This window comes from Aphelocoma coerulescens, chromosome 4, assembly GCF_041296385.1.
Source record: "Aphelocoma coerulescens isolate FSJ_1873_10779 chromosome 4, UR_Acoe_1.0, whole genome shotgun sequence".
Taxonomy (NCBI): Eukaryota; Metazoa; Chordata; class Aves; order Passeriformes; family Corvidae; genus Aphelocoma; species Aphelocoma coerulescens.
Window position 1 is genome coordinate 26,659,432 of NC_091017.1, and position 24,640 is coordinate 26,684,071.

Below are 24,640 nucleotides of genomic sequence, written 5' to 3' on the forward strand. Positions count from 1 at the left end.
ATACTGGGCCTGGCACCCAAGAGGGGACAGGAAAATGGGAGCATGGATAAAATCCTTCATCCCTTTGCCTACAAGTCATGGCACAGTAGCAATTCTCAGAAACTGAAGTCTGGACCCCACCCTGGGCTTGCTCAGTGGCAGCCCCTTGCTTTTGGGCTCACCAGTGTGGCCTCAGGCATCCAGGGGGAGTGCAGGACCTTGTATCATGCAACAAGTGAGCTGAATAATCATGGTAGGAAGAAGGGAAACATTGAACACCAACAAAAGCCCTGGGAAACTATTTTATTGCTAGCAAAACTCTGCCGGTCTTTGTTTTGTGAGTGCACTTCCCATGAAATGCAATTGCTCACTGTGGTTTTAAACTGAGACCACCCTGAAAAAGAAGGCAGCTTCCATTAAATTGAATCACTTTTCCCCAGAACTGGAATGACAGTGGTAATGTTGATAAGGAACAATAGCTGTTAAGTGAGAGCATCATTTATATTTCCTATTAAATCACTGTCATTTCCAGCACAAATGGATCACGCATGCATGTCATGCTGATTTACAGTGATAAAGCCTTAGTCGTGATCAGTTATTGTAGTGCCTAAGCAGAGCATGAAAGGTGGCACAAACATGCAACTACACTGCACCAGGCCCAGACCAATATTTGGATCTAACTTAGCATTAGCAGATGAGCTGGTGCAACAGTGATGGGAATTTTTTCAAAAATGTTCATATGCCCATCATCAGTGTAACCTTGAAGGCTATTGATCTTCTCCATCTCCCCTTTCCAGCGGTCTTCAGAAGTGGAAAGGCAGGAAGCAAACGGAGAAGGAGCAGCAGCACATGACTGCCATAGATCTGACCATGGAGAGGCAGCACAAAGCAAATGTAATGTCCAATGAATGATTCAACCTAAAGACTAGACACTCAGCAAGGAGAAAGTGGGGTTGCTGAGTGCAGAAGAAGGCAAGGTTGGACGAGCATCGGTGTTGCAGCAGTCATTCAGGGAAGGTTTCTTCTCTTGAGGATGTTTTCCAAAAGTTGCTGAGCTTCTTGGAGCCCATGGGCTGCTGCCACACTGAGCAGTTTCTCCACTTTCCTGAAGGACATGAAACCTTCATCAAGAAAATCTAGGAGGAAGTCCTAAATTCAGTCCTAGCTAAATTTTAATTACCCTGGCTTTTTTAAGAGGAACAGAGCTACTCAATCTGAAAACATCTGTAAAGTTAACTTTCCCCTATTCAGAAAATGATCTGATTTTCCTTCTGCTTTTTCCTGTGGTCTGAGCTCGTATGTTCTAGGTTTGGTGATTTTCTCTTCTTAGTTGAAGGACAAATAGCTTTGGAGTTCTTGAAATACCACCAATATGTGACTCTGATCATGCAATATGCAGTGGAGACTGAAACAGAATTCACTGGCTTCAAATCACAAGGTTTACCCAAACAATGCTTTCTTAGCTTTGTTTAGCTTACAACTGCTCTTTTCAACCTCATTTTTAATTTTCAGTCTTGGAGCAAATGAAAAGACTCAAAATGAAACAATACACAAAATCACAAAAGGGCTGGGTTTCACTGTGATGGGATCAGTTGTTCCAGCTTCACTTAGCCCCAGAACAAGCCTCCACAGTGACTGTACAAAGCACAAGGCAAGTCTTCTTTGTCTGCAGGCCTTGCTGGGAGCACTGGTGTGTGGTGTGTGCACTTGCACATCATGGAGAGAAACTCATCCCAGGCAGTTTCAACCCACCCCCAGGCAGTCAGCAGGAAACCTCTCATTGACCCCACTGAATGGAAGGAGGGTGAAAAGGGAACTCCCTTAAAAGAGAAAGGCAGGTCTTTATAGCAGAAAATTCACATGTCACTTCAACAGCTCTTTCTACACCAGTACAGATCTTGTTCCTTGCCCTCACTGGGAAATCATCATGGAAAAACATGTGCAATCAGACCACAGGCATTTTAGGGACTGTGACACCTAATTTTAAAAATGTCTTTGGACTAACTGTGGTTTTCCATTTCCCTGCTGCAGGTAGGGCTGCATTACTGACAATACAAAAAGAGGGCATTAGAAATGCTGGAGTAGCTTCATGCATGGAGTACCTAGAGCACCAGGTTTCCCTCCCTCCCAAGGAGGAGCTGGGAATTGAGATGTAATAGGAAGGAAGACGATTATCTCAGGTTACCCTTCTTCAAGTGCCATGGTCATGTTTCTGAGTGTCCCCACTGCCAGGTTGAAGGAGGAGTGGGGATGGCCCTGCCCCGCAGCTTGCCTACAGCCAGGAAGAGACAAGCGCAGAAAATGGTAAGAGAAATACAGAAGAAAAAAACCTGAGTTTGAATGTTTTCAAGCAAGGTAGGAATTGCTTTTGGCTGAGAGAGTTACTTTTCTTCCTAGCAGCTGGTACAGTGCTGTGCTTTGGATTCAGTATGAGAATAATGTTGGTAACACACTGATACTTTGGTTGCTGCTGAGCAGTGCTTACCCTAAATCCAGGATTTTTCAGTTTCCCACGCTCTGGCAGTGAGCAGGTGCACAAGAAGCTGGGAGGGAGCACAGCCAGGACAGCAGACCCGAACTTGCCAAAGGGATATTCCATGCCATGGAGCATCATGGTCAGTGTATACACTGGGGAGGTTGGTCAGGAGCTGCTGACTGCTTGTCAGGGATGGGCTGGGCATTGGTCAGAGCATGATGAGCAATTGTACTGGGTATCACCTCTGTTTCTTGGAGTTTATTCCTCTCTTTTATTAGTATTGTTATTGTTAAATTTTACTTTATTTCAATTATCACACTGCTCTTATTTCAACCCATGGGTTTTACCTTATTCCAATTCTCCTCCCCATCCCACAGGACTGGGAGAGAAGGGGAGAAACCAGTGAGCAGCTGCATAGTACTTAGTTGCTAGTTGAAATTATACCATGACAGAGCAAATAAGGAAAAAGTTATGTATCATTCACTTTTTGAAATATGACTCCTTTGAAATTTCAGGCCCTGATTTGGGAAACATCCTTATTCAGAAACGCATGAAGGCTTCAGCATTTCTCTAGGTATGGATGTCTTTAATGATGCCTTCTTGATTTACACCTCCTGCTGCCACAGGCATAGTTATTTCCACCCTAAAAGTCCTGCAGCTTGATGCTGTTCTATGCCTTGAGCAGGCAGAGATAACATCCAATGTGCCTACTTCTCTCCCTTTGCTTTTTGGGTAGCATAGTAAATCTCCCTCTCCTTAATCCTTCCCATTTCTCACCAAGAATGGGAATATTCTGGGAGATGCAGCCCAGGCTTCCACCGCGAGTGTAACTACTACGGGTACCACAGCAAATGCACACACAGGCATGGCTGCATCACTTACGTGGCAGAAGCCTCTTGGGAGGGTGTGCTGAGAGCAGGAAAATAATACACTGCTGTAACTTGATTTCCTGTTGCCTCAGCAGCTCCTGGCTCACTCCCATCCTGCACCTGTGCATTTTTCCTGCTGCCCACCTGCAGTGCAAACCTTCCCATAAAGCCACACAGCAGCACCAGGATCCCTCTGCACTCTCACAGCCAAGACACTTCCTTTTTTCCCACTGATTAAAAAAAGTAATACTAGCAGGTGGGGAAAGTGGAGCAAAGTGTATAATACAACCCACAGTGAGAAGTCAGGAGCTCCTACTGTCCCTGCTGCCACCTGTGAGCCTCCTTCCCACCAGCACAGGACAGCTCAGTGCAGCTTTCCCCCCAAAACACTGCCAGCTTTTTCCTCCTCCCATACCACAGTAGCCTTTCCCCAGAAGAAGCCAATTTCCCATGGCAGGAATTTCTTGGGGGATTTTTGTGCCTCACCTGAACCAGTGCATGGCCATGTCCTCATTTTTTTCCACTCCAGCTCCTGGGTGTGAGACAAGGCAACAAAGTCACAGACAGGTTATAACATACAGTGTCCAAATCCAGCAGTGTGTTGGTACCACAAAGCCACATTTGTGGTTCTGGCTTATAAGCACTCACACTCTGGCAGCAAGTTAGCCGTGGGTTGGAGAAACATTACCTTGCAAATACCTCTGTCCTAGGATGTGCTGGGCATTGGGGTACCCCAGACGAGCATACACATGAGCCACATGGAAATGGAAATCCTCATAGCACAACGGGATGTAGAGCAGGAGGAGGCCAGCAGTGATTACAGCTGCCAACTGTAAAAGAGAGGAACAGTCACAATGCAAGGAAGAAAATAAGCTGAGGGCTAGCTACAGCAAATACTTTATCTGAGTTCTGAAGCCTCCCAAAGCTATTCCCCACAGAGAAATGGGAGGAAAGGCCCACACAACCACAGAAAATCAAAGTCACCTTTGATAAAGAGCCGGTTCCAGAACTTCCACTGATGCTGGCAGAGAAGGCTCTGCTGAATTCAGTGAGCAGTGTATGAACTCCCGAGTTAATTTCCCCTTTAAGCTCTGCTACAGCAAAGGAAACTACAATCATTTAATTTTCTAGTGGTCCTCTTGAAGAAAATGGGGAAAAAACCCCTAAGGTGCCACCAGGCTTTTAAAAACAATTCATCAAAGACACATACCAGAAGGAGCCTCATTCTCCAGGCACCTGGGGACTTGTGGCCCATCACTGCCCACATAATTGTCATTCAGATGTGAACATTCACAGAATCACAAAATGGGTCAGGCTGGAAGGGACAACAGGGTGTCATCTGGTCCAACCTCCCTGGTCAAGCAGGGTCATCCTAGAGCACATTGCACAGGATTGCATTCAGACAGTTCTTGGATATCTCCAGTGAGGGAGATTCCACAGCCTCTCTGGGCAACCTGTTCCAGTGCTCAGTCACCTGCACAGTCAAGTTCTTCCTCATGTTCAGGTGGAAGTTCCTGTGCATCAGTTTCTGCCCATTGCCCCTGGTCCTACTGCTTGGCACCACTGAGAAGAGCCTGGCTCCATCCTCTTGACATCCTTCCTTCAGATACTTATAAATGTTGATGACTTCCCCTCTCAGTTGTCTCTTCTTGAGGCTGAACAGGCCCAGCTTCCTCAGCCTGTCCTCATCCCTTAATCATCTTCATTGCCCTGCGCCAGACCTGCTCCAGGAGCTCCATGTCTCTCTCCCTTTGTGAACATCTGCAGCTCCTAAATCCTTTCATTCTGTGTTAAAGTGAGGACATGCCTATACCTGACAGGAGAATAACCTTGAGTCTGAAACTCTTCTTGCATCCAAGGTATAAATCAGTGAAAAGTCTGATGAACTGCACCAGCAGGGAAAAAAATATGAGAGACCAGAATTAGACTGTTTGCTTTTTTTTGGTGCCAAGTTGGATTTTCTTTGGTCAGTGAGCTAGCTATTAGATTCCAGTGAGAGGAGCTGGCAACTTATGCATCCGCATCTTGGCAGAGTCAGATATCCCTGGCTGGGGGAAGAAGAACATACTTAGGAAAAGGCTGTAGGAGACCCATGTGGAGCCTCCTGCCCACAGAGGTTACCAGAAGCCCTTTGTCTCCCTGCAGGGGAATGCAGCGTGTCTTGCCAGTGGTGCCAGCCCTGTAGAAGGTAAAACCCTTCCCTAGTACAGGGGAAAATGGAGACCAGGTACAGTCCCAAGTGGAAGACATGGTTCTTTGAAAACATCAAGGAGGCAAGTGCTGATTAGTCTCTCTCTGCGACTCTGTGCTGAAAGAAACCATGTCAGTGGTGTGGGATCTGGAGGAGACCACTCATACCTCATCCTTCAGATCTGTAGCTTTGGTGAAATAGTGATGGACTCTTGGACCTGATGTTTATGGGGACATGCTGAAGTGCCTGCAGGTGCTCTGCATGCCACAGTCCCTCCCTTGTGCATGCAGAAGGAGAGCAGACACAAGTAGCCCTTTTCAACAGCCAAGTCAGAAGTAAGCTCCAGGGCCTGTCCAATTGACCACAGCTGTTGCAGAACAAGGTCACTTTTTCATCTGGGCATAATTTCTTGCTACAGCTACTTGTGCATGGTGGCTACAGCATGTGTGTGGGTTTGTCACCATGTCGTGTTCAGAATGAGCCAAGGGGACAAGAAGCAGCTGCAAAGGATGACGAGATATAAGAGCTTTAATAGTCAGGGGCTCTTCTGGCCACTATGGATGGTTTGATGCAACTGATACAGACAGGTGCAAAAACCAACTCCCCCTCACTTTTTTGGGGGTAGGGGCAGAGGGTATAGTGCTCGAGATATACACAGACCATTGCAAAGTAAATGACACATTTAGATCCTGATCTGCTGCTCAGTTGTCTATATAGCTTGAGCACAGAGGTGATGTGGGTTTACAATTCCTTGCTGTTTCATGGGGGCTCCTGCACTCCCACACACCACGATCAGCTACAGGGATTTCTGGAGGCAGCAGATTGCCAAGAGCTTGTTATCTCCTAATTGGGACCCAGGTCCTGGTTTGGGCCCATCCCTAATTGGGATTAGTGAATGCTGGGGATTAAATTAGCCTAGTTAGCTAATTAGGCTAAGGAGAAAAAATAGGTAAGCAATAATGACATACAAATGCTCCAACATTTGATTTTCTGACTGATAATCTTAGGGATGTAGGAAACTTGGACACACACACCCCCATTCAGCCTGTGTGGTGCTGTTCTGAAAGTGCTGATGGGAATGTAAATCCCTGTAAGCCAATAGCAAGTCCAAGAGGAAATGCAAGTCCTAGATCAAACTGGTTATTGCTGAATGCTTTTGATCATATTTAAAAGGAGGAAATTATACTCCTGGTAAGAAGTGCTTCTTGCTGGAAACATGGCTGATGTTAAAGGTCCAGCTCAGGCAAAGCTGAGTACAGACCTGTGGTGAAGGGTAGGACAGTGTTTCTGAAGCAGCGCAAAAGCTGATGAGTAAGGGTCTGGTTTCACACAGTGGCCGTGGGCTGTTACTGTGATATTTTGTCACTGTTGCAGTGGCTGGGGCTGGAACATGACAGGGAATGTTTCATGCAGCTGCAGGAAATAGGGTGCACCATATTGCAAGAGGCAGTGGCCGTGCTTTTATAGGTGCAGATCTGTGACCTGCAAGATGCCCACAGCTGAGGTGTCTCCCTTGTGCTCCATGATAGGTTGTCTGAAGCCTCAGGAAAGGAGTAGGAAATGTGGCATTTTGGAGGAGCTGTTTCTATTGCAAGTCTGGTACAGCCAATACATGTAACAGCGAACAAATGACCAAGTCAGTGAAAGGGGAAAGGATATGGTGGGACAGGTGCTGCAGGTCACAGGGGAAACCTCTGTGACCATGCTCCACTGCCATGGGGGGACAGCCTGACATATATGCTCTCTGTGGGACACCACCTTTCCACAACGATGTCCATCATGATCAGCCATGCCCTGATGGCAGCCTCTACCCTCACTGCTGCAGAGATGCTGTGTCTGGCTCCTCTGAGGCAGGTGGCCCAGGAACCTCTGGATGTTCACTTTTTGTCCCAACAAAATGGAGCAGAGGGTAGGCTTTCAGCTTTTTGCAGTTGTGTAGGCACTGACATGTAGGGCAAGTTCACATTTTACAAGGGAGTTCCTTTAGAAATCCCCCACTGAGCATCCCTAATCTGATTTGCTTGTTTGTTTGTGTTTGGGGGTTTTTTTCTATTTTCTTTTCCTAAACAGCAAGAAAAACTGAGACCTATGCATGACAAAAGGCAGGTGCACAAAGTACTGGACTGCACTGATCCCAGCTCAGGAAGATGGTACCACAAACAGCTGTTGCTTGGCTGCCCACCAAATCTGAAAAGGCATCTGCAAGCACACAGCTAGTCCCACACAAGCAGAGACATTAGCAAAAATACTCCTTTGTCCTCCACTGTGGTTACATCTGAGTTCAGGTAAACGTTGTGCTATTTTAAGTGTCTCCAAGACCAAGAGAGGAAGGAAACACAGCTGCTGGTGGAGGGGGCACTTTGAAGTAAGGTCTCCCTGCAGAAGGGATGTAAGAAGGAGCTGCAAGTCCCCTGGGCTTCCTCCAGGTTGATTGTCTGCAGCACTTTGCCCTCACAGCCAGCACCAGGGACTAAAGGCACCAACAGTCCCTGATCCAAGAGTTCCTCAGGGACCCCAGCTGGGCAACAAGTATTACTCTACCTCAAATGCAGGAAGGAACATGGGCAACCTGTTGCATTGCCCAGTGCAGAGATGTGAAGCAGATCACTGCCCTGAAACAACCTTTGTAGTCTTGGGTGACAACTCTCAGTTGCTCATCAAACCCTTTTCTTCTGTGGTGACTCATCAGAGACTACTTTGCATGTTTGAACCCTGCATCCTTAGGGCTGCTCTAAAGCACAGGGAAGCCCAGTGGTATTGTTGGGGCTCTGCTGGGGAATCAGGCAGTGAGGGAGATAAATCAGGCCGTGCATGTGTATTTATGCAACCCGGTTCCTATGCAGCAGCTCCAGCACTTTGACTGTACCATCACCCACGTGCCAAAGCCAGGTGAACAGGATCAAAATTATGACCAAGAGGAATGCCTAAAAATCCCACCCATAATCACTGCCCTTGAAGATGCCATATTACTGTGTGCTAGCAAAAGCCTCTGCTCCTCAAACTGAGAAAGGCATCACCAGCCTTGCAATTTTGAGAGGCTGTGGTGCGCAAACAGCTCCTGTGGCTTTGACTCTGGCACCAGTGGCTTTCAGAGGCAGGGTGTGACATAACACCCACTGCCAGCACTCCCACCCTGAGCCCATCCCCACACTTACCTCCCAGCTGCTCCATGCCAAGCTCGGAGGGTGGGGGTTCCCACCCCCCAGAGAAGGATTTGCCCCACAGGTATCAGCTCTGCCCCTTCCCTGCTGTCGCCACCGCACTGCAGGCTTCGTGTCCCCCATCTCTCCCTCCCACAGGAAGTCCGAGCACCTCGTTTTAAGCTGCTCTGCTCTCTCTCACCAGGCACCACTGTAGTTACAAAAATGCTGCTAGCGAGGATTTTCTTGTTATTTTCTAAGTCCGTGAGAGACTTTTCTCTCTCACAGAAGAGGTAGCAGGGAATGTAAACAACCCAGACACCTGCAACCTTGAAAAGTCTTGTTTATGGTATAGTAGAAAAATATTTTGACAATGGATGTTTTAGGATTTTAGCCAATCACCCCCAAGGGGTGGCTGGCCCTTTGTCCAATTAGGCTATGAAGAAAAAAGTCTATAAAAGAGTTTGTAAAATAATTAAATAAATCAATCTTGCTGCACAACTCCTGCCTGCTGGATCTTCTCCTCCTCCTCCTCCCTATGGCTGCGGGACACGGTGCTATACCGTAGGAACCAGGCCTGCGGTAATATTTGGTGCTGCCCGACGTGATCTGCACTCTCTGACGTGTCCTGCTGCTGCGAGCCAAGCCGAATTCCTCTAGAGGTACGCTGCTCCCCTTTGCCCCCCAGGACCGGGAGGTCCGACAGAACTGAGAAATGGCAAACAGCGGCTCACAAACCGAAGCTGCGATGCTGGTCTGGAAAGGTGTGGTTAGCATATTGCGCACCTCCATTCCTGAAAACTCAGTTCGGGAATTATTAGACTGGGCTACTTTAAAAGGGATTTCCATGGACAGAGATACTGCCCTGGACTTTGCCTTATGGCAGGAACTCGGATGCGCTGTCCGACAGGAGCTCCCGACTGGGGACTCAGCAGCGTTAGAATTATACAAAACCTGGCGTTCATTATTTATCCTGCTGATAGACCTTGACTGTGATAGCAGGGCTGGCTCGTCTATCTCGGTGATGAGTGACGGAGGAACGTCCGAAGGGGGCCCCGTTGACTGGGTTTCCAGGGAAAATGATAATGGATTCAGGAAAACCCCCCCGGCTCCACAGGCAGAGCCTGCGACGGCTCACCCTGCACAATCGCAGGACTCCGCAGCCCCCAGGAACCCCGCGCCGCCAGAGGCGGGGGGGTCAGAGCAGCGGGAGGGCGCACAGCCTGCCTTTCCGGTCGGCTGGGCAGCGGCCACGGCTTATCCAGTGCCTCAGATCAGCGGCTTAGCCACTTGGATGCCCAGAGAGGCTCCTAGCTCGGTTCCGTATGGACCTGGATCTAACTTCTTAGCCGGCGTAGCGCCGGGCGTGCCTGCCCCGGGACTCCCTGGGTGTGGTCCGCTGCCCTCCCTGGCGCTGGACTGTTCTGCGCAGTCGCAGAACCGAGCCATCGACCTTTTAGTGCAGCATTTGCCTTTGCTGATGGAGCTGCCAAACTTATCCCGAAGGATGGAGGAACTCCTCACCCTGTTAGAGCGGCGAATGCCCGAACCAGCGCCGCCCGCGCCCCCCCCGCCATCTGCGGGAGACGCGGCTCCGAGCCGAGAAACGGCGCGGCCGGCGGCGAACCCGGCAGCGGCGCAGCCGCGGCAAAACCCGGCAGCGGCTGCGGAGACGCGGCCAGAGACGGCGGCTGCGGAGCAGCGGGCAGGGGGGGAAGCACCCAGAGCGACCCCCGAGAGCGGGCCGGCGGCAGCAGCGCCGGGCGCGGCTGGGGAGCGCGGAACGGCAGCGGCAGCGGCGACCGCGCCGAACGCAGCTGCTGTGCCAGAGGCGGCGGCGCCGAGAGCGGCTGTAGCCTCAGAGACGGCGGCAGCAGTTCCAGTACCAGTTCGGTCGGGGCTGGCCGAGACGGCCTCCCGTATAGAAACTGGTGCAAAAACTGCCGCGCAGCCAGCTGCAGTCTGTCCTGTCTGTTCTGCCTCTAGCGAACTTAGCCAAAGTGCCCCTCCACGTAAATTTCTGTTCACTCCCAGCACCCCAAAGTTGCCTTTGCCTGATGATTCCTCGTCAGGCAGTGAGGCAGATGAGGTGCTGGCCCCAGGTCGTCAGGCGGCTGTAGCCGCGCGGCGAAGAAAAAGGCTGCGCCGGTCTCGCCCCTGGACCTTTCAGGACTGCACAGTAACAGTGCGTCCGACGCATTACAATCGCTTCTTAGAGTCCCTTAAGATGCGAGCATTGGAGGAGGGTGACTGGAGGTCATTAAAAATCCTTGGAATGCCATATAGATCTGAGGATTCTGGGGGTAACCGGGGAGCTGTTACACTCCATCCACAGGCGGTGCCAGAAGTTCAGGATGGTAGTGCTTCCCCTAAAGGGGAGATCCAAGCTTTCCCAGTGTATAAGGCTCTCCCAGATTCAGGGGAGCATGACAAGCATGAGGTAATTGCCTGGAAAGTTGCCCAGGACCTCCAATCCAAGGTGGCACAATATGGACTAGGTTCTGCTGAGGTTATGCAGATAATAAGGGTGATAAATACGGATTTGCTTTCTCCATTTGATATCAGACACTTAGGTCAAATTCTATTTCAACCTGTACAATTTACAGTTTTTGAGAAAACCTGGAGAAAGCTGGCCGGCAAGACTGCATTAGCAAATATGCAGCTCCCTGCTGCTGATCCTAGACAGACAGCAGGAGTGGATGCTTTGATGGGGACTGGTCCCTTCTCTGATCCCAGTCTACAGGGTAATTTGCCCTCTAGCATCCTGCAGCAAGCTCAACAGGTCGGCATGGCTGCCCTGTTGAAAACCATAGAGTTGTCTGCGCCCAGAAAGCGATATACTGAAATAGTTCAAGGCAAATCAGAGTCATTCCTCTCTTTTGTAGAGAAAGTTGCTGCTTCTCTTGAGAAGCAGGTTGAGGATGACGGGTTAAGACAGATGTTATTAAGGCAGTTAGTGAGGGATAACGCAAACGAGGAGTGCAGAAAAATCATAGATGCCTTACCAGGGGACCCTGAGGTAACAGACATGGTCGAGGCCTGTGCTAAGGTGGGATCTGGGAACCAGAAAAGGTCTGCTTTGGCTGCTTTCCTGCAGCCTGTTCACGCATCTTCTGGTCGTGAACCAAAGCCACCAAAACAGGTGAAAAGACGGAAGCGGCCTAAGCCGAGCCAAAAAGAGAACACACCGATCCCCCAGTGCAAGAGGTGTGGCAGGCCAGGCCATTGTACGGGCTACTGTAGATCCCGGACTCATGCCGATGGTCGGCCTTTGTCGGGAAACTTCCACCGGGGTGCAAGGAGGGGGAATTGCTCTCCGATGCAGTCGCTCCCCCAGAGAGTGGCACAGGTACAGGCACAGGCCTACCCAGCCACCCTAGAGACAGCACCCAGGGATCAGACGGCACCCACGGATCAGACGGGTTTGACGTCCACACCGCAGCCACAGTCGTCTTAGACTCTAGCGGTATTTATAAGGTTCCCTTGGATGCATATGGACCCTTAGCCCAGGGATCCAGTGCGATGCTGGTGGGAAAATCTGATGTTGCCCATCAAGGAATCTTAGTGCACTCAGGAGTTATTGATTCTGACTTTAAAGGCCAGATTTGCGCTATGGTCTCCATGCAAAACCCCCCTGTAACTATTCCTGAAAAGACCTGCCTTGCTAAATTAGTGCCTTTTAAGTCTTGTGTCCCCAGGGTAGAACAAATTCAGGAAGATAACGGCAGTGGATCTACGGGACTTCCACAGGCCCTCTGGACTGCAGACATCTCTGACCAAAGGCCACAGATGACATGTACCCTGGTCCTGCCAAGCGCCCAAGCACCCCGGATTCAGCTTCGAGGTTTGATTGATATGGGTGCTGATGTAACTATCATCTCCTTCTCTGCGTGGCCTCCCTCATGGCCTTTAGCCCCAGTGGGATCGGCCATTGCAGGATTAGGAGGAACCACACAGAGCTATTTAAGTGAACGGCCTGTGGTGGTGAAGGATTCAGAGGGACACACAGCTACAATTAGGCCTTATGTTGCTACCACTTCCTGTAACCTTTGGGGACGGGATGTGTTGGCAGCTGTGGGTGTACGGATTGGGACAAATTTTAGCAGGGGTCACTGTGTGTAAGGGCGCACAGTATCCTACACTGCCTTTGTGGTGGTTCATTAACACACCAATCCGAGTCAGACTCTGCTCAGTTAGTTGAACTAAGGGCTGTTACCATGGCTTTTCAGCGATTCTCACAGGAACCTTTGAATTTGGTTACTGACTCTGCTTATGTAGCAGATATCACCCAACGCTTAGATTGTTCCCTTCTGAAGGAGGTGAATAATGCGGCTCTGTTTTCGCTGTTGCAAACCTTGTGGTCTGCAATTCAGGCTCGAGTGCATCCGTATTACATTCTGCACATTCGAAGCCACACCAATTTACCAGGTTTTCTAACGGAAGGCAATGCCAGGGCTGACATGCTGGCAAACCCTGCATGGGTAGGGCCTCAGCCTGACAAAATTGCACAAGCCAAGGCATCGCACGGTTTCTTCCATCAAAGTGCACATACCCTGCAGAAGCAGTTTCATTTAACGCCAACCGAGGCGCGCGACATTGTCAGCGCTTGTGCTGACTGTCATGGACTCGCTGCGCCTTTGCCAGCGGGGGTAAACCCCAGAGGGCTAAAAGCCTTGCAGATTTGGCAGTAAACCCCAGAGGGCTAAAAGCCTTGCAGATTTGGCAAACGGATGTAACTCACGTCCCAGAATTTGGTCGGCTGAAATATGTGCACGTGTCTATTGACACTTTCTCCTCGGCTATGTGGGCTACTGCTCACACTGGAGAGAAGGGCCGTGATGTCATTGCCCATTGGAAATTGGCTTTCTCAGTCCTGGGCGTGCCAGCTTCTGTGAAAACCGATAATGGTCCTGCCTACGCCTCGGAGAAGACACGGCAGTTTTTACACCTATGGGGTGTAGACCATACCTTTGGTATCCCACATTCTCCTACTGGCCAAGCCATTGTTGAACGCACTCATGGTACCTTGAAGCGTGTTTTGGACAAACAGAAAAGGGGAATGCATGGAGAAACCCCACAGAGCCGACTAGCAAAAGCTTTGTATACAATTAATCACCTTACAGTACCACAAAATTCAAATAATCCTGTTATTCTGAATCATTTTTTCTCATTGCAGTCTGCAGGTGACAGACAACTGCCCCGGGCAAAAGTCTGGGTGCGGAATTTACTCACTAACCAGTGGGAAGGCCCACATGAGCTTATCGTCTGGGGTCGTGGGTATGCTTGCGTTTCCACAGATACTGGGATACGGTGGCTACCTTCAAAATGCGTTCGCCCTGCCCTACGGCACCAGAGGCAGAACAGGCAACCTCTGAATGATGACCAGAACGCCAATCATCCAAACGGTGACCAGAATGTAGAGCATCAGCCTAATGACTCTTCTGATGATGACCAGGATGTCAACCATCAGGCAGATGGTCCTTCCACAAGCAGAGACTGAACTTTAAATTTCTTGTTATGGAGTCAGATAGTTAAAGCCTTAAGGACATATTTAGAATTAATAACTGATGTAGATTTCTATTTGGCATTAATAGTAGAGTTGTTCTCTTATAAAACAAAAAGGGGGAATTGTAGTTACAAAAATGCTGCTAGCGAGGATTTTCTTGTTATTTTCTAAGTCCGTGAGAGACTTTTCTCTCTCACAGAAGAGGTAGCAGGGAATGTAAACAACCCAGACACCTGCAACCTTGAAAAGTCTTGTTTATGGTATAGTAGAAAAATATTTTGACAATGGATGTTTTAGGATTTTAGCCAATCACCCCCAAGGGGTGGCTGGCCCTTTGTCCAATTAGGCTATGAAGAAAAAAGTCTATAAAAGAGTTTGTAAAATAATTAAATAAATCAATCTTGCTGCACAACTCCTGCCTGCTGGATCTTCTCCTCCTCCTCCTCCCTATGGCTGCGGGACACGGTGCTATACCGTAGGAACCAGGCCTGCGGTAATACTCCGGGAAAAGTTTTAATATGAATGAAGAACAGACAGTAAAAATGGTATAAAAAGGACTCACCTCTAGCATCAGGTGTGCTCTTGGCAGAGCGCCAAGGCACCCAGCCATTACCCCTTTGCTTTACTTTATGTGTCTCTTATTGCCTTTATATTAAACCCTTTAAATTCTCACAGGAGTGTGAACCTCGTTTTTCACAGGAGGGCAGAAGGCGAGGCCAAACACTGGCACTCGTGTTTGGATGGGAGCAGCGAGGTTCTGCCCAGCCCACCTTAGCACTGGTGGTATTATGGAGAGTGTCCCCTCTTTCCTTATCACTCCAATGAGTGCACAGGCCAACACACTGCCAAGCCCCAGCAGATTTCACTGCTGTATGAAGCTGTTCTGCACCAGAGAGGTCGGGGCCTGGGAAGTGGTGGGCTTTGCCAGACAGGGGGATCCCATGCAGGCCCAAGCAGGCCACATGCAAACACCAGGCAATCACAGAGCATCGCACACAGATCTCTGCATTTTGTGGAAGCCACAAGGCCTGGAAAATGTCTCTGTGTCTTGGGAACCCTGCTCAAAGCCCCTGACTATGGCATTGGTGGGGTTCCTGTATCTGGTAAGGGAGGAGATCTTACCTACAGTGCAGACAGCTTCAAGAAAGCCATTTTGTTAAACATCCCACTGCTGAATAGCAGTGCTTTAAGGAGACCCCCAGAAATGGAAGACACAATAGATTTGTCTTCCAGAGGCTAAAATAAGTGTTATGGTAAAAGTGTCTGACAAGACCTGACAGCACTTTAAAGGGCTGTCATTTCAGTGTCCCACAGCTGACAGCTCTGTCATTCAGCTCTCAAACATTACCACATATGATAACCCACATCGCTTTCACTTATGGATTAAAAAGGTACAAGTACTGTAATACTATGTCCTTAGTGCCCTAAGAATTTCTTAAGGTAAGACAGATGCAAGATGAGCTTTGCATTTTTACTTGGTTCATGTTCTGCATGGGATGCTCCCTGGCAACTGGTCCCAGAAGGATTTAGGACCTTTTGTAAAACCATCTCTGCCACATAGTGGGTACTGCTGGGACAGCACCTGGCAACATCCCCTCTCCATTGGCAAATTCCTTTTTTTTTCTTTTTTATGGTAAAAGTTGCAAAGGCCTGAAACTACTCAAGGTTATCCAAAGCCTGGATGGGGCAGTGTTAATTAAAGGTGGGTGTGAGCCCTCAGGCCTCCCTGGGAACACATCTTGGCATGAGGCTGAGTGGTTCAGGGGATGCTGCAGCTCTCAAGAGCTGGCAGTGCACCGTCAGCCCCAGTGCAGCTCTGCATCACAAGTCCACAGCACAAGCCCAGCCTTACAAGCAAACACCAAGGTGTGTCTGGCCTCATCCCCTGCCCTGGATGTACGGGGGGAAAAGCAGTGCAATGTAAAAATCCAGGCTACATGGAAACCTCCATCACAAAATAAAATCTAAATATTTTAAGGTTGTGTCAGTTTCCCTGATATTATCAAGGGGCCTCTGAGTTTCCTGCTGCCAAATTATCTTTATAATGAATTAGACTGTAGTTCTGCCTCACCAGAAGAAAGGTGTGGATCCACACCTCAGGGAGCAGAGTTTTTCACTGGACAGTAAAATATATAAAGAATACTAACTCTAAATGCAATTATCCTTAGGGTATTCCCAAAGGCAGTAAAGCATCTGTGATTCTCCAGCTCTGTGAAATTTATCACTACCAGGTATGTCAACACATACTCTTCAGCAATCAACAAGACCTGTTTGGGGAAAGACTTAAGTGCAGGCAGAATAAGCATCTTCCAGTGTTATACATCTTAACTGGGACTTCCTGAAAACACAACGTCATCAAGCTAGACATTTTGAACCAGGCACCACCATGTTTTCAAACCCATTTCCAAGCAGCTGTTTTCTCTCAGTCACAAGTTGGAGATCAGGGCACCCCTGCTAGCTGTGAGCTTTGCCTCACCCCAGTAAACAAGGACTCACTACCTTTCTTTCACACTTGAGGCACCGGGAAGGAAAGGCACAACACCTTCCCCCCAAGCCTCCCTTAGTGTTGTGGATAATTGCCATCTACTTTCCAGTTTGCTCATGATTAGGCAGGGGGATCAGATAAAAACCCACTGCATGCCACACAAGGAGTCTGGAAAACACCTACCTGTGACAGGTTACTAATACTAATTGGCTGCGACTGTGAAGGTGGCACCTCTGCAGTTGTGGACCCCCCAGTTCATTCTTCTCTGCTCCACCAAGTGCCCTGGTGCATGTCCTGTGGCTCTTCTAGAAGAGCATTAAGATGGAGGGGCTGCTGAGTTGAAACCCAGAGAAAGCCCTGGGCATGGGGAGAAGGAAACAAGACCTTCAGTAAAGATAAACAAACTGTACTTCTTTTTCTCCAATCGTACTATGCTTGCCTTCAATATGGGGTTAATAAGAGGATTGAAGTATAGTCGCAGTATGACCCAAAATGAGTTCACAAAAGGGATTGAATTATCCCTTAGGAAAAGAAAAATGTCTGGGCACTGTTTGGAAACTAAAAGCAAAATTATCCTCTGTAGCTGGGGTACAGCAGCAGGTGGCTATGATAGAAACAAGGGGACCCCCAGATGCACACTTTTAATCTTGTCTGCTCAGGGAAGGATTGGTAGATTTTGGGAGAAGAGCCTCTCAGAGGTGGAAAGTGTTTTCTCAGAGTTCAGGAAAAATAGATGAATTGCGATGACAGCCTCTACCTGTTGCTACCACACATCCAATACTTCTCCAGTTCCCCATAAAACAGCCATTTAATTAAGGAGTCAGCTTGACAAAATTAGAATAAACTCTGCTGGAGCTCATTGATGACCAGATCCTTTTTACTGCCAGTTTTCCTCCAAAATGAATAGCAGGCTATCATAGACTCCATCATAGATGACTTTTGCCTGGCTCTCCTATTTGCCACTCACATCAGTATGGCTGACTGCCTTAAAAATAGCAAAATCAGCCAATTTTCCCCCTTTCCCATATGACTCATCCAGCACAACACTGATTGGTACTCATTTGTTTCCCAAAATGCCTATGTGATTGTGTCCAAGTTAGCAGCAGCAGCATTTTTATGAAGCACTTTTAGCAAAATGTCAGTGGCTTTGCCCAAGCTCTGATAAATATCTGCTTAAGATGAACTGAATCCAGCAGGGACTTTACCCCAAAGTCTCAATTCAGCAACACAGCTAAGTCCACACTTAAATTATTTTCTATTAAATTATTTTGCAAAGTGGGATGAACAAATGAGTCAGGGCCTTGAGTCTCTGGCATGTTCAGCAGTTCCCAGGCTGTTTGCCCAAAGCTTACTGACAAAACAGCAGTAACAACTGTAACAGAACTCACCTTTTCAGTGATGAGGAGAAAACCCAGTTGCACACATCCTCCTTCTTATATGAGGTGGGAACCAGACCAGTAAGTAGTTTCCTGTACCCATTGAAAGATAAGATTTGGGATAATTTTCCCCCTATGTATATAATGGATGAAAAACTGTAGCGTGAGAAGCCTTTTGTAGATGCTCCAATGTTTAGAAAAAGCTGGCTAAAATGAATTCTCATCATCCAAAGGATGAGTGCTCAGCAGAGAGATGGAAGAAAGGTTCCAGTGCCACTGAGGACTGGCACAGCATTGCCAGCCCAGCTGGTCCTTTCCTGAGCACCTTTACACCTGGCTGTACGAGGGGAATGAGTTTTGTGAATAAAACGCATGTTCACAACCTGTCAAGGATGCAGTCTGGTGCTCCATAAGTCCCATTTAATAGCTAATAAAATTCAAACCAAAAACCAGAATCCTGTTGGATAAGTAAATACGAAGCCACTGTGATGTGTTTCCGTGCAAACTTTGCTGGAGCGGTGACAAGTTGCCACTCAAAGACCCTGAAGATCCCTTGGTTTCTTGCCTGTATACAACGATGGCACCTGCCTTTGCCATCCTCATTCACATATAGAAATTACCTGCCTGGAAGTTGGCAAGCACTCATTTACCCAGCAATCCCAGCTGATCACTACCTTATAAATGGGCAGCTCAGATAGTGCAAAATTTCTTTTCAGATATTTCTTCTGTATTCACCTTGGCTCCTGAGGATGGGAATTTTGTGTATGTCTCTCTCTGCCTCACCACCACTGCTGTAGCACCCAGGTGTCTTGGCCAAATAGCAAGACCACACTGCAGCAGATGAGCAGAGCTAAATCTATCGTCCATTTGTCCTAAAGCTTGCTGGAAACTCCTCTTAAAGCTTTCTTGATCTAACTTGCTGAGACAAAACAACCAAGGCAACTCCCATCTCCATAACATCAACACTAAACTGAGCCAGTCCTGGCAGGTAGCAGGTCTGAGCAGTAACCTGGGGACTTCAGGCACTGCCCTGATTCAACCAGACAAAATAACACAGCCCTGATAGGCTTTAAGCATCTTAAAACCAGCAGTCACATAAACCTCAGAGTTCACTGATACATCTACTGGCATCCTGTTACCTCTTACATAACAGCAAGGGCAGTTTTCAGTGTAGCAGAAGCACAGCATGAATCGGGGGCGGGGGGGGCAGCAGCACCTGTGAATGAGATACACACCCTACATCATAGTGCAGGAACTATTATTGTATTTCCTAATTCCCAGCTGCGTACACTCCTCTGCTCCAGAAGCCGTGGACACCAGCCACGGCTGCCTCAGGCCTTGCAAAAGTAACACACCCAATTTTCCGGTTTGCTCTGACCACCGTTTGCATCCCTGTGGCAAAAGACAACAGGTTGGGGTTTTTTTTTGCTTGATGCAGGAAAACACTGGCCTGAGGAAACCCTTTAGAGTTCCCTTTCCTCTTGCATTTGTTCAGCATAGAGGCACAGGGTACTTATGTTGGTGAGAGCAGGGAAAACCAGATTTGGGCAGAGGGGAAGACAGCAAGAGACTACAAATTTTCTCAGCAGAAGCATCATGTGGTTACAATGACTCTTCCCTCAGTAAAGGCAAGTGGCAAATGTCTTTTGACTATCTACCTTTGAATAAAGGTGCTGCAAGAGGAGGCCTGTGCTTGTGTCTGCTCTCTAAATAAACCAGCCTGAATGTATAGTTTACATTGCAGGGTCACAGAGCATGGGCTTTTCCCAGATGAGGGCATTTTATTAACTAAAGAAATGCCATGAGACCAACAGTAATCCACCCAGGATGCCTGGAGCAAACTCTTCTTTTGTAAATGGATAAGGAAGTTACAGGTGCTTTAATGCCCACAGCTATAGAGAGAGCACCTGGTTGCCTGTGGCCCAGGCATTCTGGTACCAGAAATCTGGGATGTGTCTGTAAAACTGATACAGCAGTGGCTGAAACTGCAAACAGACTTTGGGCACAAAGGAGACACAGGAGAGGGTACCCCAACAAGTCCCCTCTGAAGTCTGAAACTCAGGGAACTGTAAAGGCTGTTCTGACCATTCAGGTACTCATCTTTCAGTGCAAGTAATCTGTTCACACACAACAGCTATCAGAGGCACCAGGAACAGATACATCCATAGGTTCTTTCTCCCTCACAGGTACACCTGGCTGAAGGACCTCTGCTGAGAGGCAGGGACCCTGCTGATGTCACATTTCATTACTTGGATCTCCTGGTCACCTCTTTCAGCCTGGTTTTCCTCCTCCAATCCCATTAACCAGCCCACTGCCATACCTAAGAGAAGTCTCTAAAGCCATAGCATGGCAGGATGTCATTTTGAGAAGAAAAAGCAGCGTGAAGGCCCAGTTTCTTGAACTGCTCTACCAGCAGGTTGCAGGGTAGATGCTCCTGCACAGGGAAGCCCTTTAAGAACATTACCTCATCTTTAGGACAATGAGTAGGGGATGAGTGCAGTGAATGTTGGAATTTCAGGAGAGTTTTTCTCTGCTTGATGTTCTGTTTGCCAAAAGAGAGGTGATGGGTGGTTCCTACCTTGGCAATGTATTGTTTCTGTCTTGTGAGCAAATCTCTCTTCTTTCCTTCTTTCTGATGGGCAAGGGCCATCGTGTCCTGCCCTCTCCAGAGGATGAGGAAATGAATTCAGTGTGAGAAGGTAGCTGAAGGGCCACCTCATCCTGGTAGCCAGCTCAAACAACAGGATTTGTTTCTCACTTCATGGCATGAGGGTGCCTCATGCTGGTTTCTGCTCTCCAGTTCTGAGCAGGCTAATGTACTTCAAACTGAAGTAGGCTCCTCCAAGCTTCGCATGGCTCTGATTACATAGCCTCTGCAATCTTGAGTAATTATCATTGCCAAGGGCTCCTCAGAGTTCAGCACGAGGACTGCCAAAATTGCAGTGCTGCAGAGGAGTCCCCTCCCTCAAAACTCTTTCTGACCCCAAGTGCTGCTGGGAGAGTTGGGAAGGGAAGATCAGCTCAAAATAAGAAGGCTGGATAAAGAAAGAAGGCCTTTCTTCAGTTTCAAGGGTGCAGCACTAACACACCATTTTTTCGTGTTGCTTGCAGCACATCTCAACTCCACTGTTCATGAAGCAGCTTGACAAGGGAGGAGTTGTTGTCCCCACTGGCTGGGACTATGAAGCACGTCCTTGGTAGTGAGCAGGATTTCACACTGCAGACACCCTCTGTTGAAAACTAAAAGTGTAGTCTTGAGTGTCAACACAGACAAGTTCATTTCTTGAATCTAAGGGTAGGGCTATGCCAGCAAGCATAGAAATGAGGGTGGCAGAGGAGGCTAACAATTCATGGCAGTGCAAAGATCCAGCCCCTGCCAATGATATCCCACTTGAAGACACTGCTTGACACTAAAACCTACTTGCACTGGGGGCTGGGGTGGGGAGTGGGCACAGGATATTTTCCCATAGCTTGAACCACAGCTCAGCTATGACTCTTTTGCAGCAGCTCAGGAGAAAAAGGAGAATTGCTGGATATTTCAAAAAAATTGAAGAGAGAAGACAAAAAAAAATCAGACACTGGTTTGGGGACAAAACCATTAGCTTGAGTTGTCAAAGAAGAACAGAGAAACCAACAGGGAGGCTCTGGGAAAAGCCAACAGAGGAAAGGTCAAAATACTGATGCTCTGCAGTGGAGCTAAGGGATGGATGCCCAGGGCAAAGCCACAGACATGCCTCAAGGCCAGAAGGCTTAATCCCTCTGCCACAGGAGCCGCCTTACACTTAGTCCTGTCCCTGAGCAGTGACAGGGAAAACTGCAGGGTCAGGAATGCCCCTCTCCCGAAGGGCATTCCTCTGATGCTGCCCCTCCATTCAGTGTCACTCCATGCCTACGGAAGCACCACAGCAGGAGTCTGCAGAGCCCTCCCACTGCCTGCGTCCTCCACTGCCCTCCGCACAGCATGCTGGAGCTAACTCGCCTTTGAACTGCACTTTGTTGAGCTGTGCTTCAGCAAATTAAACTATTTATTAGTCCAGGCTTAATGAAGCCATTCACCACTCAAAAGGTTCACCTGGAAAGCCCACAGCGTTACCCTTGTGGTGGGGAGGCTGTAGTCAGTGCTGAGAGCATCCCTGTGCAAGACCCAAAACACAAGCAGTGGCTGTGCCACTGCAGGCAGGGTTGCCACTGTCCTGGGTGCAATGCTCAGGCCCCATAGACATATTTGGGTTCTTCTGGTTGACTGGGGTTTTCTACAGGGTTCTTTCCTGAAAGTCTTTAGGCAGCCTGATGATTTGTAAATATTTTTCCACTGAGAGCCATTGGGGTAGATGGGTGGCCAGAATAGCTCCAAAAGAATAAAAAATACTAGTCCATGGCTCATTAAACTAACATTGCTGCTCATCTGGAGCACAGGAAACTGCTCCTCCAGACCAGGAAGAGAAAAATCCTCATTTTAAGCACCAAAAGGCTTTCCATGGTTTTTTTCTGGAATAACTGCAGCCACTAAGGAGTAAATTCACTTCCAGGAGAAAACACTCAGGAGCCCACAGGGATTCACAACTGCATTATAGGGAAACAAGTGCCTCAAAAATTTACAGGTTTTTAGGAAAATAAATGTTTGTTTTGCCTCTCTCTTGAAGAAAGAGAGAGAGAGAGAGATAAAAAAAAAAAAACCCAAACATTCAGGCAAACAAGTCTATTAATATTTACATAGAACATAGGCATATATTTGCTCCATAATGTGTTAGCTAGAGAACAAACCATCTGCAGCCCTCCACCCAAAAAAAAAAAAAAGGACTCCCAGGTGCGAGTACCAAAAAGTCCTGCTAAAAGCCTCCTGACCTGGTACAGCTCCAGACCAAGAAGGAAAGAACAGAACCACCCTACCACTACTCCCTTGGAAATGGTTCATATTAGCAGTGGGGGCTTTGCTCCTCCCTGAAGCCACCTGTGGACAACTCCCATCAGAGCCAGCTGGTGCAGCTCACCTAATCACAAGGCTGGGTTTTTCCCCTTTATTTGAAAAACAGCTTGATTGGGCTCCACGTGGAGCATCGTGCTCCTGTTACTTATGTTATGGTTTTAAAGGCAGTCACAGTGATTCACCTGTGAATGATGTTTACTGTGTCCCAGTAGTCTGCCAAGGTTTCTGTGCATGACCTTGGTCCCAAGAACAGAAGTGACAGGTAAAAATGCCCAAGGAAGAAAAACGGAGAGGTTTTCTTATTTTCAAAATATTTTTTTATTGTTTTTAAATAAAGTTTCTGCTTAAGCCAAGGGAAAATCTGAATTTGTGGCCTGTCCGCTCACCTGTGTACGGCAGCAGCCCTGGCCCCTTTGTGCACCACTGGGCTCAGGACATGTGGCTAGCTGCAATGAAACACAAGATTCAGGAGACCTTGTTTACTTTCTGCCTTCCTCAAAAATTATTACTGATATTTTGTGGAGTTGGTTGAAGTATTTAAGAGATTGAAGGCATTGACCATGATTTCTGACAGTAGATTCAAAGCAGGTTATAGTCTCTCTCTGTGAAGTTTTGCACTGCTGAATTAGATCAAATGCTGATGCCCTTGGGGGCAATAAAAATAATTCCAGCTTGTGACAGAAAATGAATTATAATTCAGAATAATTCTTAGTAGAAATCATATATTGTTTAATTACAGCCATAACGGCTATTTGATTTTGAGATAAGAAGTGGTTACCATAGTGACCCAATTCTTAAAGATGATTTTTGCCTAACGCTGTATAAAACGCTTTATGATACCTGCCTTCACAAGAAAGCAATTTACGAAAATGAGTTTTCCTGGTGTTAGGCCTGGGGTATGAACAAGCAACATAGGCTATATATGGAAAAACATTCCCCATTTCGTTACTGCCTGAAAAGCCCATTTCCCTGCAAGCACACTCATAGATGTTGTCTCAGATTCAGAGCAAGCTACAAATCTTGCTCAGCTTTCAAGACCATGTAGACTCTGTGGAAGAATTTCAAACCTTTGAGGAGTATTAGAAAAAAATGAGCAAAGGAAATCAGAGACAGAGACATATTTGTTCTGCAGAACAAGCCATCCCCTACTGCCTACCATCAGGGAGGGTAAAAAATGTTTTTACTTACTCTGAACAGTCTTAATATGTATTTCTCTAATAGACCATCCATCAGCACTTTGAGGAAACATACCCTGAAGTCACAACCATTGCTAGAGTCAAGCAAAGGCACATTTTGACATGTGAAGTAAAATGCAATCCTCAGTGAGACTAGTAAAAATTATCATTATTCAAGAATATAATCTTTTTGGGGCTTCTTTTGGTAATCCTTGCTATTTCCCTGCATCCCTATGGTGGATTTAGAGGGACTGGTCTGCAGGGTTGCTCTAGAGAGTGCAGACCTGCTCCTGTGCCAACCTGTGTGGGAAGCCAGGTGTCTGGCTGCCTCCCACTAATAACCCACCATATGTCCCTGGCAGCCTGGGAGGGTGATGCATCCCATTTTCACTTGGGTTGCCTGGTAGTGAAACCTGCTTGCCCATGGGCAGGACCCCTGTGGGCAACCACAACCATGGTCATGGGACTGAAGGACTGGGCTCGTCGCTGGACCTCTGCTGCCTTGTGGAATCCAGT

At 47.8% G+C, this 24,640-nt stretch overlaps 1 protein-coding gene across 6 annotated transcripts; it reads right to left on the reverse strand.

The window, feature by feature from the left end:
* Positions 1 to 22,990, reverse strand: LOC138109570 (sel1-repeat-containing protein YbeT-like). Of its 6 annotated transcripts, XR_011150599.1 has the most exons (7): positions 22,868 to 22,990; positions 18,035 to 18,115; positions 16,830 to 17,003; positions 4,013 to 4,154; positions 3,811 to 3,856; positions 2,165 to 2,251; positions 1 to 1,084 (listed from the first exon to the last, which is right to left on the reverse strand). XR_011150599.1 is itself a non-coding variant. In XM_069013224.1 (6 exons), the coding sequence occupies exons 2-6, from the start codon at positions 4,598 to 4,600 to the stop codon at positions 988 to 990; spliced, it is 438 nt and encodes a 145-aa protein (XP_068869325.1). In that variant the 5' UTR covers positions 4,601 to 5,210; positions 5,683 to 5,869; the 3' UTR covers positions 4 to 987. The 6 variants fall into 6 exon arrangements, 3 of the variants coding, with proteins under 3 accessions (XP_068869326.1, XP_068869324.1, XP_068869325.1); XM_069013224.1 differs by lacking the exons at positions 16,830 to 17,003; positions 18,035 to 18,115; positions 22,868 to 22,990 and adding exons at positions 4,535 to 5,210; positions 5,683 to 5,869 and having other exon boundaries at positions 4 to 1,084; XM_069013223.1 differs by lacking the exons at positions 16,830 to 17,003; positions 18,035 to 18,115; positions 22,868 to 22,990 and adding an exon at positions 8,671 to 8,935 and having other exon boundaries at positions 3 to 1,084.
* Positions 22,991 to 24,640: the final 1,650 nt, after the last annotated feature.